Below are 14,190 nucleotides of genomic sequence, written 5' to 3'. Positions count from 1 at the left end.
CTTTCCACCCACTGACACTCTCGCTCCCCCCCCAGCAACTTTACAGGACTACCAGGAGGACACTCTCTCACTGCAATCGGCAGCGAGCAGCCCTGGAGACATGGCCCCGCCCAGCAGGATGAGACTTGGGCTGACCCGCAGCAGCAGCAGCAGGGAGGTCAACAGAAGAGGCAGCGACAGGCAGGAGCAGAGACCCATTCAGACACAGAGCCCGCCCACAAGAGCGCTCCTCACAGCAGAGTCGGTCACACCAAACACGAGCACCCAGGTCCAGGCAGTTTATGTTCCAAATGTGATGGGTTTATTTTATTTTACTCTGATGCAAAACCAAAGATGCTACTACCATACAGAGACCAATATATTACAAGGTCATGAAAAAGTGGTGTGGGACATGCAGGACGTGATGGACAACCAGAGGGTCGGGTTGTCTCCTTTGAACATGACACTACACCGTCGCAGAGGAACACATTGAAAAAAACACTGTGGAACTGAACTGAAATGTGGCACAAACGTGACAACTTCCGGGCACGCCTTCAAGCACCCCCCTTAGGATGGACTCGGTACCTAAGCTTCAGTGTGGGGAGGAGTACAATTCTTTGGAAGAATAAAAAGTTCACACTTTTGAAATTTCACAGAAGAATTTTAAGGCCAAAACATAGTGGGTTCATTTCTCTTCACCTCCAGGGACAAAGCTGATGCTTTATTCAAAACCACATTAAGCTTCTAGTTCAAATCCCAGACCGACCTTGTGCCCTCCTGCATTGAAGTTCTTTCCATCGATTAGAGCTGACAGGGTCAGTTTCACTCCTGAAAAGAAGAAGACCACAATTACTTGTAACAGCATCACAATCAGATTCTGTTTCCTAGAAACCCCGGGTGGAGTCAGCAGCATCGGTTCAGCTGGCAGAGAGATTACAGCTATTACTAACTTAACACTAGGGATCCATAACCACCTCATCTGTAAAGCAGTCAAGACACACTCGACTTAGAGTTCAGACTTAAGAATGACGAGTGATCAACCAAACTCACAAGCCAGAGGGACCAAGTTATAATTAGACTCTGGGAGAAGGCGAGGGTGGGATGTTTCAAGAGAACAGCATTGAAACATGTATATTATCTAGGGTGAAATAGATCACCAGCCCAGGTTGGGTGCATGAGACAAGTGCTCGGGCCTGGTGCACTGGGAAGATCCAGAGGGATCGGGTGGAGAGGGAGGTGGGAGGGGGGACCGGGATGGGGAATACATGTAAATCCATGGCTAATTCATTTCAATGTATGACAAAAACTACTGTAATGATGTAAAGTAATTAGCCTCCAACTAATAAAAATAAATGGAAAAAAAAAATACACACACATATTTTTAAACAAAAGTACTGAATCTGTTTTACTTCGAACCACCAAATGTTACACAGTTGTCTGAATTTCCCTAAAGTGACTACAGACAGGTTGTCTGTAATTTTCATTATTCCTCACTCACATTCTCCAAGCCCACTGTTATTCATTCCCTTACTCACCTGGTCGAAGGGTCTGAGTATAACCCAGTCCAATCAGGCTGGCATTATTTACTTTAGCCTAAGATAAGAAGATGAAACAGGAACAGAAATCAGTTTCATAACATGCAAGGCCAACACAACCACTTCATGCATCAGATTTCCAAAGCTGAAACACCTTAGGACCAATCCAGAATTACTGAAACAGAAAGCTAAATCAATAAAAGATAAATCTTTTAAGAAGTCAGTAGGACTAGCAGGGACAGAGGGGACCTAAAGCATGCAGCTTAAAGGCCTCGAGCAAAATGTTAGAACACCGTGTGGCCAAACACTCCTCCCTGTGCACTGGATTCTTCTGAGATCAGTTTTATGACCTCTGACAGTGGCAAGAGAATGACCTCTGGTGACAGAGTGGTCGGGGTCAAACCCTGACATGCCTCTCACTAAGCGATCCTGGGCAGTTACCTGACCGCTCTACGTCTCAGCTCCCTCGTCTGTAAAATGGGGGAAGAGGGAAATATTATTCACCAAACAAGAGTAGTTGTGAGGATTACATGAGATAATACAAAGTCTTAGCACAGAACCTGAAATTTAAGAGCTCAATTAGCATTATTAACAAGAATTACTAATGGCAACTGGGCTTCCCTCATAGCTCAGTTGGTAAAGAATCCACCTGCAATGCAGGAGACCCCCAGTCGATTCCTGGGTCAGGAAGACCCCCTGGAGAAGGGATACACTACCCACTCCAGTATTCTTGGGCTTCCCTTGTGGCTCAGCTGGTAAAGAGTCCGCCTGGAATACGGGAGACCTGGTTCAATCCCTGGGTTAGGAAGATGCCCCGAGTAAGGGAAGGGCTGCCCACTCCAGTATTCTGGCCTGGAGAAGTCTATGGACTGTATAGTCCTTGGGGTTGCAAAGAATAGGACACAACTGACAGACTTTCACTAATGGCAACAAGAAAAGTAATTGAAACCCAGGAATTTGTAGATAAGAAAATTTTGAGGCCAAAGAGATAAAATGACTTGAGAAGGTCAGACAACAAATACGGGAAGAACCAGGATTGAAACCCATGTTTCCTGACTTCAGGGAGAGGCTCCTCTCGCTACAGTGACCAGCGCTGTGTAATAAAGAACATGCAAAGCACAACCGTGTCACAACGTCCATCTGTAACTCAGATGAAACCCTAAGAGCAGACCCCGTCTGACAGCACATCCTTACAGAGAGAGAAGTTCTACAGTCCAGCTTGTACTTAGCAGCGATGCCGAAGCGGGTGTTGTTACTGCCAGCTGTCCACGCGAGGTTTATCGACGTTTCAATCTTCTCATTCACCTTCTGGTAGATTGACCCTCCAAACTCAGTGCCATCATTCCTGTTTTCACGGCACAAGAAAAACTCATTAAGTGTCTAGTTTGTTACAATATGGAAACAAACTCCAAGGCTATCTAAATCAGGGTCTTATTTTATAACTACAGATTTCAGTAAACTTCTAGCATAAATGACTGTCAAATAAAAGTTATATAGTTTATAACCACCTAACTTAAAGCACAGTAACATCTGATTCATTTACTTGGCTCCCCCACATGATATAAATTTCTTAAACAGCATTTGACTAGGCACAAAGGCAGATACCAAGTAGATATAATCTGGATGTCTCTCAGTTGTTCATAGAACTTAGAAACTTCAAAATAGAGTTCCACAAAGATTCTGTGAAAAAACATATACACTAGTACAAGCCAATTCTGGATTTCATTCAGACACAACCTGAGCAGAAGAAAGCACCTTCCATGCAACGGCTACCGGGCTTGACCCAAGGAGTTTCAGAGCATCTCAGGGGTCAGCCCGAGCTCCGATGGCTCTCCTGATAATACTGTTCCACCAACTTCAATGCCTCTGTCCACACCACCAGAGACTCTAGTCATCGTAAGTGGATTACAGTGTCTAGCGGACGGCAATCTGCAACACTTCAAAAACACAGGGCTAATCCTTCTCTTTGTGGGACACTGGTAGTGCCCAGGAGGCCAAGACATGAAATAACAGTTTAAAGTTCAAATGCATGTAACCAACAGGCTGCAGCCTACAGACTTGAACCCAGGCCTGCTCTGGGGACCCTGCTACTTCTGAATACAACACAGGTACCTGGGGTCACACCCAGGTACCTGAACACCTCCACAGAACTACACTGGTGCTGCTCCAGGACTCTGATCCATCAGGGGGTTACTCCTGATGCAAACAGACCTGCTTCCGGAAACTGCCAAGATGAGCAGGGAACCAGAGGAAGCAGCGACACCTCTCCACAGGCCCCCTCCCACCAAAGGGAATCCTTGCCTCGCTCTCTCCATCCCAGGCTCGCAGGCCAGCGAGCACCAGCGCCAAGGGCAGCAAGGCCCGTGGTGCCTGCTGACCTCCAGGACCGCACAGCAAGGCTGTGTCCACCACGGCATCATCACATGCAAGCACCACCCCCTTCCAGCCTGTGCAACATGCTAACGGCCACCCTCCTTCTGGGCGGCTGCACCGGCACGAAAGGAGGAACTCTGAACTTGGAACACTCACACATGAGTGTGCAGCTGGAAGTCTGCAGCCTTGTAACCCAGGGCGAAATTATTCTGTGACAGTTTGGATTTGGCTGTGTCAAAACTCATCTGATAGCCAGCAAGCCAACCTTCAAAGGCCAACACAGCCCAGCCATAGATGGTTGGTCCTGAAAAATCTATATCAACATTGCTGCCAAGACTGAAACAATCCCGTTTATATGAGGCCTTCAATTTCCCACTCTTCTTTCTGTAAAACAAACAAAAACAACACAATGAAAACAACATGAGCTTTTACTGCCGTCTAGGAATCTTGAGAGTAAGATCCCATTTCTCCCCCAATGTAAATATTATTTTGGTAGAAGGCACAAACAGACTAACAATGTTTCAAATGACTTAGCTCTAAAATGTAATTTTGCTAGGATTTGAAGTAAATATACTATTTTTTTTACCTATTCTCTACTGTTAAGTTCAGATGATAGGGTATTTCATGATTAATTTCACAAAAGCATACGAAAAGTATAAAAAGGTACAAGATTTTCAGTACCAAATGAATAACTTGAATGCATATGTATATAGATATACAAGAAACCAAATTTCTTTAAATGTTTCCAAATGGTACAAAAGGTAACACCCGACACAATTTTAGATTATTAACCTGTCACAAAGAGAAATGTACTTAATTTTTTGGTAAGCATGCTTATTTTCCTCAGGTCAGTGTTGTCTCCCTGGATAATGTGGGACGGAAGTGTACATTTCTGAAGGACAATTTTGTGAACACAAAACTAGCCCTTAACAGTCCAGGGCGATTCCAATCAGGCCTCTTATGAGGACACTCGTCCGGAAGACAATGCAGGCGTGCGGCAGGAGGGGCAAGCCTGCTTCACAGCTCAGGAGGAGCTCACCCCATCGAGCGCCTCTCCTTTAGAGACAGGCAGGTAGGAAACAACAGAATCCCCACTTTACAGATGAAAACACTGAGTCAGAGAAGTTGGGGATTTACAAAGGCTAAGAAAGCAAGCAAGCAGAACTGCTCTTTACACTGTTCTGCTGCCAGGAGACGACACGCTTTTCTAAAGATGTTAACTTCCCAGCAAGACCTCACATCCAAGAATCCTCAGAATAGCTTAAAAAACATCTAGTCTCAGACCCTTCTCGCTCCTACGTTTTTCCCAGTGTGCCTCTTTGAATTAGATTTACAAGTCCTTGTTCATCTGCCCACATTTCAAATGAAAACCGCCCCCTGCCTCCAGCGGTCTTCCTTCCCATCTCCTGCACACACAGGTCTCGGCTTGCCTCCCCTTCGGAGCTCCTCCTGCAGCCCCCTCCATCCCTTCAAGAAACAAGACCATTTCAGAAAACGGAGTTGGGATAATTACCCTGTGTTCGGTACAAATATGGTATCAAGAGTCAGTTTCAACCCTTCAGCCAACTGAAAAATAAAGATTTAAATTTAACAATTAGCATTTTTCAATTCTTTTCTTGACTTGAGAAACCAATTCTAAAGTTTTCTCTGACTTCTTCGCTAACAAGGAAGTCATTAAAGAAAGCCAAATATTAGATTATTTCATAAACTGCCTCTTCTGCCTTTTCCCTGCCCCCACCCCACTCCCCTCATCCCAGGCTTCATCACGATTCTCACAAAAAAGCAGGCTAAGACATACAGGTCAGATCCAACTATAATAGCCAATAATGTAAATTAAGAGTACAAAACAACAAAAGCCCAGTGTGACAAAATAACTGTGATGCTCTTTTGAAATTGTTATGGTAACTGGACAGTTAACAAACCAACCTAAGTAACTTATTCAGCTATACAGATGCATTATCTACATATGAAAATGTGCATACAGACATACCTCAAAAAATAGTGCCCTGAATGTAGCAGGCACTTGACAAGCATCTAATGAAAGAGTTTCTCTTTAAAAACATTAAAGAATTTTCAGAAACATTTTTCTGTGGAGTCAATTTTGCAACGATTACAAAAACAAAATTAAATCACTACAAATAGCTTGGTCTGCTCAAGAGAGGCCCAACTGTGTAACAGTAAGTAGAAGTGGTCAGAACAAAACATGTCATAATTATGTACTCACCAACAAAATCTTACTTTCTAGAAACATAAAACATACCAAAGAAGACCATGTGCAGAAAAAAAAATACGGCACCTAGACAGTGTACAAGACTTCGCTCAGATTATATTTGGACAAAATATATACTGTAGACAAAAGTAATATTGTGGACAAACTGATGACAAAGTTTGTCTATCATCTTATCCCCAAGATTAAGTTTACCCTACAAATAACTTCCAACGCTCTCTTACCTTATTCTCCCAAGAGATTTCTGTCCCAAGAGTATTGTCTGTGTTCCACTTCTGGGTGAAGGTCAGCCCATAGTTACAAATCTTGTATTTGGTCTCTAGGTTGCCTGATGCTTTCCCTGTATCAGTGTAAGCATGACCAGAAGTAGAAAATTCCTGGTAAGAAAAAATAATTAAAATCAGCTCACCAAATAGAAAATATTCATTCCAGAAAACAGTATTCAATGCAGCAGAAACCAATACAACTGACTTTCTACCACAACCCTACTCTGTAGCAACTTACTTCCTGCTCTCCTTTTTCCTTCTAATCTCTAGATATTGTAACCAGTCTTGCAAACTTCCCATTACTCCACCTCTCTTACTGGTATTTCTATTCCATATACCCTCTTACTAAATGGGAATCCCAAACTCTCTTTTAAAAGAAAAATATCTTTACTGAAAATGCCTTTCGTAAAGACAAAAATATCAAATCTTAAACATTTACTTCATGACATGAAAAAGACTTAGTTCTCTATCAGACCTTTTGAACTATTAGTTAATTTTAAAGTCTTTAAAAAATCCCCAAACACTGGAAGCTTTAGATTCCCTCCTTTTAATAGGGCCATAACTTTACTGCATTAAAAACTTTTTTTAAATTTTCATTGCGGTGAAATACACTTCACATAAATTAACCATTTTTATGTGTACAGTTACACTGGCATTAAGTACATTCACAGTGTTAAGAAAAATTTATTGCTTTTGCCCACAAAACTATCTTTAAGATTTTCAGCATAAACAATTTCAATATTTGATAGTATCTATCCATTTTCCACAACAAAATGGAATGTTGTAACTTATCCCTCTTCCTCCCTCTCCCCTGTCAAATAGTTACTATGAATGGCTCAAAATAAATCCTCCTCCCTAGTTAGAGGTCCCCCAGTCATATGACAGTAAGCAGTTAGAAATACATCTCGTTCTAGGGGGGAAGCAAACAGTCAGCACCTGTCACTGACAATCTAGGAACTGTCAAGGAAGACACACTTCTGATTGGCCCTGTTTTCAAAGACCATCTCTGAAATACTGCCAACAGTCAGGAAACACCAGCAACTCTGCCGCACTTGTTTTACCACCTGCAATATGAATCCTTCCCCCACCAAATGCCCTGCCCCCTAACTCGCGTTCTACAGGCTGATGACACAACTGGGAAACTGTGATCTGTTAATCTCTACGGCACAGCAAGTTTTCAAAGAGACTATCAAACTGCACACTAAGGGCAAGGCCTTGGCAAAACATGACAAAATGCTAGTCATGTTTTAACAACTCACATCACTGTCTTTTAGTAGATCCAGCTACCGAGTGTTTTATTTTTCACATTTACCTTTTATAAACTTGCAATTATAGCAAATATAAACCTTAATTTTGGTGCAAAAAATTAAGGTAGAAGAGTATTTAGTCTGTATTTCTTTCTTATCATCACTATTTCTTCATCTGAAGCTCTGTCAAAAATCTAAAATACCAGAGCTCCAGATCTCAAACACAAGCTTATAATTTTCCTAAGTTGAGTTTCAGGTTCATAATTACTTCAACTTTTGTTTAATTTCATAATTAGCTCAAACAGTGCAAAATATATTTATAACATGCACATAACATCTACAGTTCTGCTGTGATGCTAGTATGCAACAAAACAATCATGGAAATGTTACTGTTATAAATGGCATATCATAAAAATACCAAGATACAATCTAGGCAATCTGGAGCAAGGGATGAAATTTTTCCTAAATCACTACTAAAGAACAAAAACAGCCATAAAAACAAAGCACACAAATATACTGTTTTTCTTACCATCTGAATGAATATTCACACACAACAGCAGCATGAAAGGGAGACAAAATTTTAGTTGTTGGTTTTCTCAACACAAAACTACCTTGAGCAAATCTGAAATACTAATTAAAATGAGTGTGATTTTTCTGTTTTAATAGACTACATAACAAAATCCCATCTTAGGAGGGTAGTTGCATAAATATTTATTTACTACTAGAAAATCCAGGGAAAGAATAGTGACAAACCAGGATTAGATGAAGTATCAGACAAAGCATCATAAATACTCCACATACTTCTTGCCCTTCTAATTAAATCATTATATCCAGAAATAAAATTTGCACTGGTTTGAAGAGACAAATACCAAAGAAAAAAAATGCAGCCAATATGGAGAAATCAGAGAATAAGGTGAATGTAAACTTGATCTATTTGCTGAAACTTATAAAAGCTCTGGTTAGTGATATATGGTGATATATCCTTTATTTCTTAACTTCCAGGAAAAGACTTTATGAACATTAATAAAAGCTGACTAACCATTGCATGTATTTCTACATTTGTTTCAACTAATCATGATGGGACAGAGACTAAAGTTAGTTTTTGTAAAAGGGCAACAAAGTTTGCATGAACCCAATAAAAAGGAAGCAAAGATTTTAGTGTCCACATACATATTCACAAAAGTATAAAAATACGGCATAAAATATATATATATACACACATATAGATACGTATACACATGTATTCTATATCTTCTGAGAGTAAGACTCAGAATACTTTTATAATGACAAACAACGATCTCCCCCTAAATTCAGCTTGATCGTCCTTGGGCTCAACTGGCTCAGTGGCTCTGAAATCTGAGAGGAGGACAAGGCTCTAGGGAAGATAGCGCAGCGCCAAAGGTATGCTGTTTCAAGTGACTTGACTAAACAATGATTTTCAAACAGGTTCCTTTAATTATGCTACATCTATTAACAGTATATTAAGTACTTACCACTCCACTACATGACTTGGTTCTCAGATCTATTTTGACCATGCCAAATCCTAGAGACACACACACACACAAAATAAGTGATGTACAAAATGTGACATCCACTCCAGTCTTAACAATTTAGAAATTATGAAAATAGTCCGTAGTACATTTCATACGGAAAATATTCAGTATTCCTGTTAGGTGAGAGTTCCATAAGAAATTGAATTATAACAAAATTCTAACAAAAACTGAATTGTAACCAAAAATTACAACAAAATGCTAACAAAAATTAAGCGTAATTTTTAAAGCCAAAATAATAAAGACATAAATATAAGTGAAAAAAAACCAATGGATGAAAGAAAAATGCATTCTTTTAAGAACCAAAATTATCAGAAATTATACATATACACAAGCTTAAAATACATAATTAATACTATTAATTAATAAAAAATCAAATGTGTACAGCACAAAAACTTAAAAATTTCAAGACTACATTTTTAAAACCAAAACTAAATGTCTACTTGGTTTCAAACACTGTATGTTCCTCCAAAGAAGTCAAAAGCTGGGGTTTCATGCTCATGAAAACATTGTGAGTATCTGGAGGAGGAAAAACACACTCCTTGCTTTAACTGTCCCCAAAGCTAACCAAAGGAGGCACATACATTACAGATTTATACTATTTCACCCCACAGATAATATTAAATATGCAAATATTATGTGTTTATGTACACAATGGCTTTTAATGCTTGTGGCACTCCACCTCTAAAAAAAGAAGTCTAGTAACCTGCTAATAGTTATCCCCTTAAATCTTGTGAAATAGATTAATGTTGACTTAACCTCATTTTACTGAGCACAGTAGCGCCCATATCTTAGGCATTCAGTATGAATGCTTACCCCACACTGGCAGTTTACAACAGCATACTTACCATATCCTTTGTTGAAGACATCTTTGGCAGCCTTTCCTAGGTCACAGTAAGTCGGTGTGTTACACATATCTTATAAAGAAAAATAAGGACAGGGAATAAATAATATTTAGTACTTATTCACTTCAAGTGTTTAGTCCTGTAAGAAGAGGTATACAGTGTTTCTTGCTTTGCATCATTAATGTTTACCTCCTAAGGCAAGCAAAGTTCAGAGAAAGCACGCTGCTCCTTTAAAAAGAGCTTTCCAGAAATCTGAAGAATGAAAGGGTGTTTTTCATGAGATTCAGAGGTCATCTTTCTGATTGCATTTCAAAGAGAAATTTCTTGAAGGCTGAAGCAGATGTTCTGTTAAACTGGACTTTCACTTTTTAAAAGGATGCAAAAGTGTACATTAGTAAAACATGTCTTGGGCAGTCGTAAAGCCAGAGGGCTGTGTAAGATGACAAAGCAAATATTCTGAGGATCTGTAAAGCAGATGCAAACATCTTCAGAGCTAACATTTTTTGCCACTCTGAAATCCAGTTGAGTTACACTAATTGAAGTGTATTCATCCAGAATATGCACTCTCTCAAAACTCTTCTTAAAATACAGTGCTATAATCTAACCTATTAACCAGACAGAGGATAGATCCTACCTGCAGTAATGTGCTTACCAAAAATCAGTATACACTCTAAAAGTTACAGTCTTCAAACACCCTAGGTGCTTCACTTCATCTTGCCTGAAGATTCAGTCAGCTTCTCTGCTGCCAAGATGACCCTCATCCTCATCAAAATTCTCAGGCCGACCAACAATGCTGAATATACCATTCTTTGCCCTTTCTGCACAACAGGAAATCTCTTCCAGCAGCATCCTCAAAAGTCATGCTGGAGCACCTCAGGCAACCCCATTAGCCCCACTGTGCATGCTAAGTTGCCAGGCTCCTCTGTCCATGGGATTCTCTAGGCAAGAATACTGGAGAGGGTTGCCATTTCCTCCTCCAGGGGATCTTCCCCACCCAGGGACTGAACCTGCCTCCCCTGCGTTTCCTGCCTTGGCAGGTGGATTCTTGACCACTGAGCCACCTGGGAAGCCCCTGTTAACCCCATTACTACCCCCCAGTAAAATCCAGAGCACCAGCGAGCCCTTGCAATTACGATGCCTCAACCACCTACACGTTCAAACCTATTTACTTCTATTTAGCAGAGCTCTTAGTCCGGCCTCTTGCTAATAAGTAAGCTTCTGCCTATCCGGCCACACCTGACCACCACACACACACTTCATGGTGCATTTCTTCACTGTGAATTCATTTAAAATGTGTTCCTTAACCTAAACCTGTCAAATATGACAGACATTAGGATATGTTAAGAGAACAGAGTATAAGAATATATATAAAGTTAAGTGGAAAGAATAAAGATGAAGAAGATAAGTGTATTGAGTCATACCATAATAAAACTTTGTTATGGGCCACAAGGTTTCAAAGTTCTTTTCCAGAGCAATTAATCTACAACACAAGTCCTCTGTGTCCCAACCATCAATTTGAGACTTTTTAAACGTTGCCAACTGCAATCTGATATTACTCTTTATGATCACAAACGACTGTGGTACCTGTTGAAATTCTGCCTGAAGCCCATAATTTGAGAGGTTAAGTATAGAAACCAGGCACTATGTACTCAAATATTAGAAACGTTAAGGTTTTACAGTTTGCTTTAAAAAAAAAAAAAACAAAAACGAAAGATACACTTCAGTATTTAGAAACCTCCATCCAGGGACCCATTACAGACTTTTAGCATTTTGCTTCTTTTACAAAAGCACTTGCTAGACACTGCAAAGTCGCGTGGGGGGGAGGGGTCGTCTGACCTCAAATGTGCCCAGTTCAAGCTTTCTTTTCCAGGCCCACGATCCCGACGGGAAATGCACTGCTGGTATGAGCAAGCAAAAACTCGAGAAGCCCCAGACACGTCACGTTCCAACACATTGCCGCGGCTCTGTCGATGCACTCGCCAGTGGACGTGCACGGCGCCCCCGGGCTGCCGGAGCCGCAGGCGGGGGCGGGGAGCGAGGGGAGGTGGCGGGGTCGGGGGATGGGGGGGCGGTGGCTACAACAGCATCGCCGTGGGGACAGCCGGCTCGCCTCGCCTCCGTCAGCTGTACGTCCAGCACCCTCCCCTCGGGGCAGGGAGTAGAGGGGCCCCCTGATGCTGGATGCCGAGGCCGGAGAGGAAGCCGGGGCTCGGGAGTTCGCGGACCCGCCTTCCCTCGAAGCCAGCCTCCTGGGTGCCGGCCGGGCTGGGGCGCAGGTGGCGGCGCGGCCCGCCCGTCCCCAGAGAGACCGGTTCCCGCTGCCCCCGCCCGCGGGCCCGCGCCCCGTTCGGCGGCCCTGCCTCCGTTAGCCTCCTCCCGCGGGTCCCGGCCGCCCGGCCCCCGCCCGGCCGCCGGCCCGCGGCCCCGGCTCGCCTCACCTCCGACCGGAGGGCCCGTCCGCTCCGCTAGGAGGGGCCTGTCCGCTCCGCCAGGGCACCGCTGAAGGTCTTCTTCGGACCAACGCCGTCCGCGCCTGCGCGGCCCCACGCCCGTGGCGCCTGCGCGCCCCGAGCCCCGAGCCCCGCGCCGCGGCTGCGCCGGAGAGTCGCTCCGGGGGCGCGCGCCGCGGGCCCGAGGAGGCCCAACACCTTCAACTGTCCGAGTGCGCGCGCGTGCCGCGGGGGCCGGCGCGCGGGGGCGGGCGGGGTGGACGTGAGCGCGCAGGCGCGGCGCCCGCGCCTTTATCCCCCGAGGGGCCGGCTCTCGCGAGAAGGCGCGGAGCCCACTAGCGACCCTTGCCCGTGGAGGGGTCGCCCCCGCCGCGTCCTTCTCAGGCGGATGCCTGACAGACTTGTGAGGGGATTCCATCTCAGAGTGACTGAAATTCAAGAATGTGGCCTTTAGGTCACCTCATCTTAACGATGAGGAACATAGGTCCCCAGGGGGTAAGTGGCGTGACTTAAAAGATGACACCGGAGGAGTAATTCAAAGGAAGAGAAGAGGTGGATGAGGAACAGCTCAACTTTAGAGAAGATTTCCAACTCATAAATGTACAAGAAATTACTGAAACAGAAAAGCCCCGCTTTGAAGCCACCAAGAACTGCGTCAGGCAGAATTCATCAATAGATGCTGGACGCTTGAGGATATTCGTCCAGTTCCAAAGTATCATCCCATAGATGACTTAGTGAAGAGAAAAGGGTACCTTCACATCAGACGCATCTCCTAAACCAAGGGATGGAACTGCGCAGCGCCAGGGATGGTACAGGCTGATGTCTAGTGTGAGAATGACTCACCCAAGAAGTTCTTTCTCTCCGTTTCAGAGGAAACGGGCAAATCCAGTTGAGGGACAGTTCTGCAAAACAACCACCTGGTCTCTTCTAAAAACGTGAACTTCATGAACTGTTAAGAAGACTAGTCAAGTGTTCCAGATTAAAGGAGACAAAAGAAAGATATGACCCTGAGAGCCATGCAATCCTAAATTGCACCCTGGATCAAAAAACAAAAAGCAGCTATTGAGGGTCATTATTGGGACAATTGAGAAAATTTGAATGTCGATTGTATTAGTATTGCAGCAATGTTAAATTTCCTGACGGGTAATAATTATACCTTGATTATGCAGAAATGGGGACTTCCCTGGTGGCTCCGTGGTAAAGAATCCTTGTGCAATGCAGAAGATAAAGAGATGCAGGTTCAATCCCTGGGTAAGGAAGATCCCCTGGAGGAGGGCACAGCGACCCACTTGCCTGGAGAACCCCCATCGACAGAGGATCTTGATGAGTGACAGTCCATGGGTTGCAAAGAGTCGGATGTGACTGAGCTCACATGCTAACACACATGCATGGATAAATGGCCTGTTTTTTAGGAGATATATAATTCATATATCTATTCATATTCAGATAGTAATTCATAAGAGACATAGCATGTGTCTGCAACAAACTTTCAAATGGTCAGGAAGAAACATTCACAATATTAACAATTGGTGTATTTAGGTGGAGGATCTATGGATCTTCATTGCATTATTCTTGAATCTTTCCTGTAAGTCTTAAATTATTTTTCAAGATAAAAAGGTTGAAAAGAAAAAAACCCCACAAAGTCTTTGATTCTCAGAACATGATACCAGGTTGCTTCTTGAAACCAGAGGCAAAGATGATTTCCCTGCTGTGTTTAA

General features: G+C 43.0%; 1 protein-coding gene across 7 annotated transcripts; it reads right to left on the bottom strand.

Moving 5' to 3' along the window:
- Positions 1-619: 619 nt before the first annotated feature.
- Positions 620-13,241, bottom strand: VDAC3 (voltage dependent anion channel 3). 7 transcript variants are annotated; one of them, XM_070459749.1, is made up of 10 exons: positions 12,461-12,677; positions 10,212-10,386; positions 10,026-10,094; positions 9,121-9,170; positions 6,339-6,491; positions 5,401-5,453; positions 4,044-4,271; positions 2,709-2,859; positions 1,515-1,572; positions 620-807 (listed from the first exon to the last, which is right to left on the bottom strand). In XM_070459749.1, the coding sequence occupies exons 3-10, from the start codon at positions 10,090-10,092 to the stop codon at positions 716-718; spliced, it is 852 nt and encodes a 283-aa protein (XP_070315850.1). In that variant the 5' UTR covers positions 10,093-10,094; positions 10,212-10,386; positions 12,461-12,677; the 3' UTR covers positions 620-715. The 7 variants fall into 7 exon arrangements, with proteins under 7 accessions (XP_070315850.1, XP_070315851.1, XP_070315848.1 ...); XM_070459750.1 differs by lacking the exons at positions 10,212-10,386; positions 12,461-12,677 and adding an exon at positions 13,225-13,241; XM_070459747.1 differs by lacking the exon at positions 10,212-10,386 and having other exon boundaries at positions 12,461-12,676.
- Between the last annotated feature and the right edge of the window lie 949 nt (positions 13,242-14,190).

The sequence above is a fragment of the Odocoileus virginianus genome, chromosome 32 (assembly GCF_023699985.2).
Source record: "Odocoileus virginianus isolate 20LAN1187 ecotype Illinois chromosome 32, Ovbor_1.2, whole genome shotgun sequence".
NCBI classification, from domain to species: Eukaryota; Metazoa; Chordata; class Mammalia; order Artiodactyla; family Cervidae; genus Odocoileus; species Odocoileus virginianus.
The sequence above is the reverse complement of the archived record's forward strand: the minus strand, read 5'-3'. Positions and strand labels throughout refer to the sequence as shown.

Bases quoted from the DNA above. Each gene is read 5' to 3' on its own strand.
- VDAC3 (XM_070459750.1), bottom strand. From the start codon at position 10,092: ATGTGTAACACACCGACTTACTGTGACCTAGGAAAGGCTGCCAAAGAT. The intron at 2,860-4,043 runs GTGAGTGTTCCA...CCGTGAAAACAG, and splicing joins TTCCAGCTGCACACTCATGT to GAATGATGGCACTGAGTTTG. The intron at 808-1,514 runs GTGAGTAAGGGA...TCTTCTTTTCAG, and splicing joins TACTCAGACCCTTCGACCAG to GAGTGAAACTGACCCTGTCA.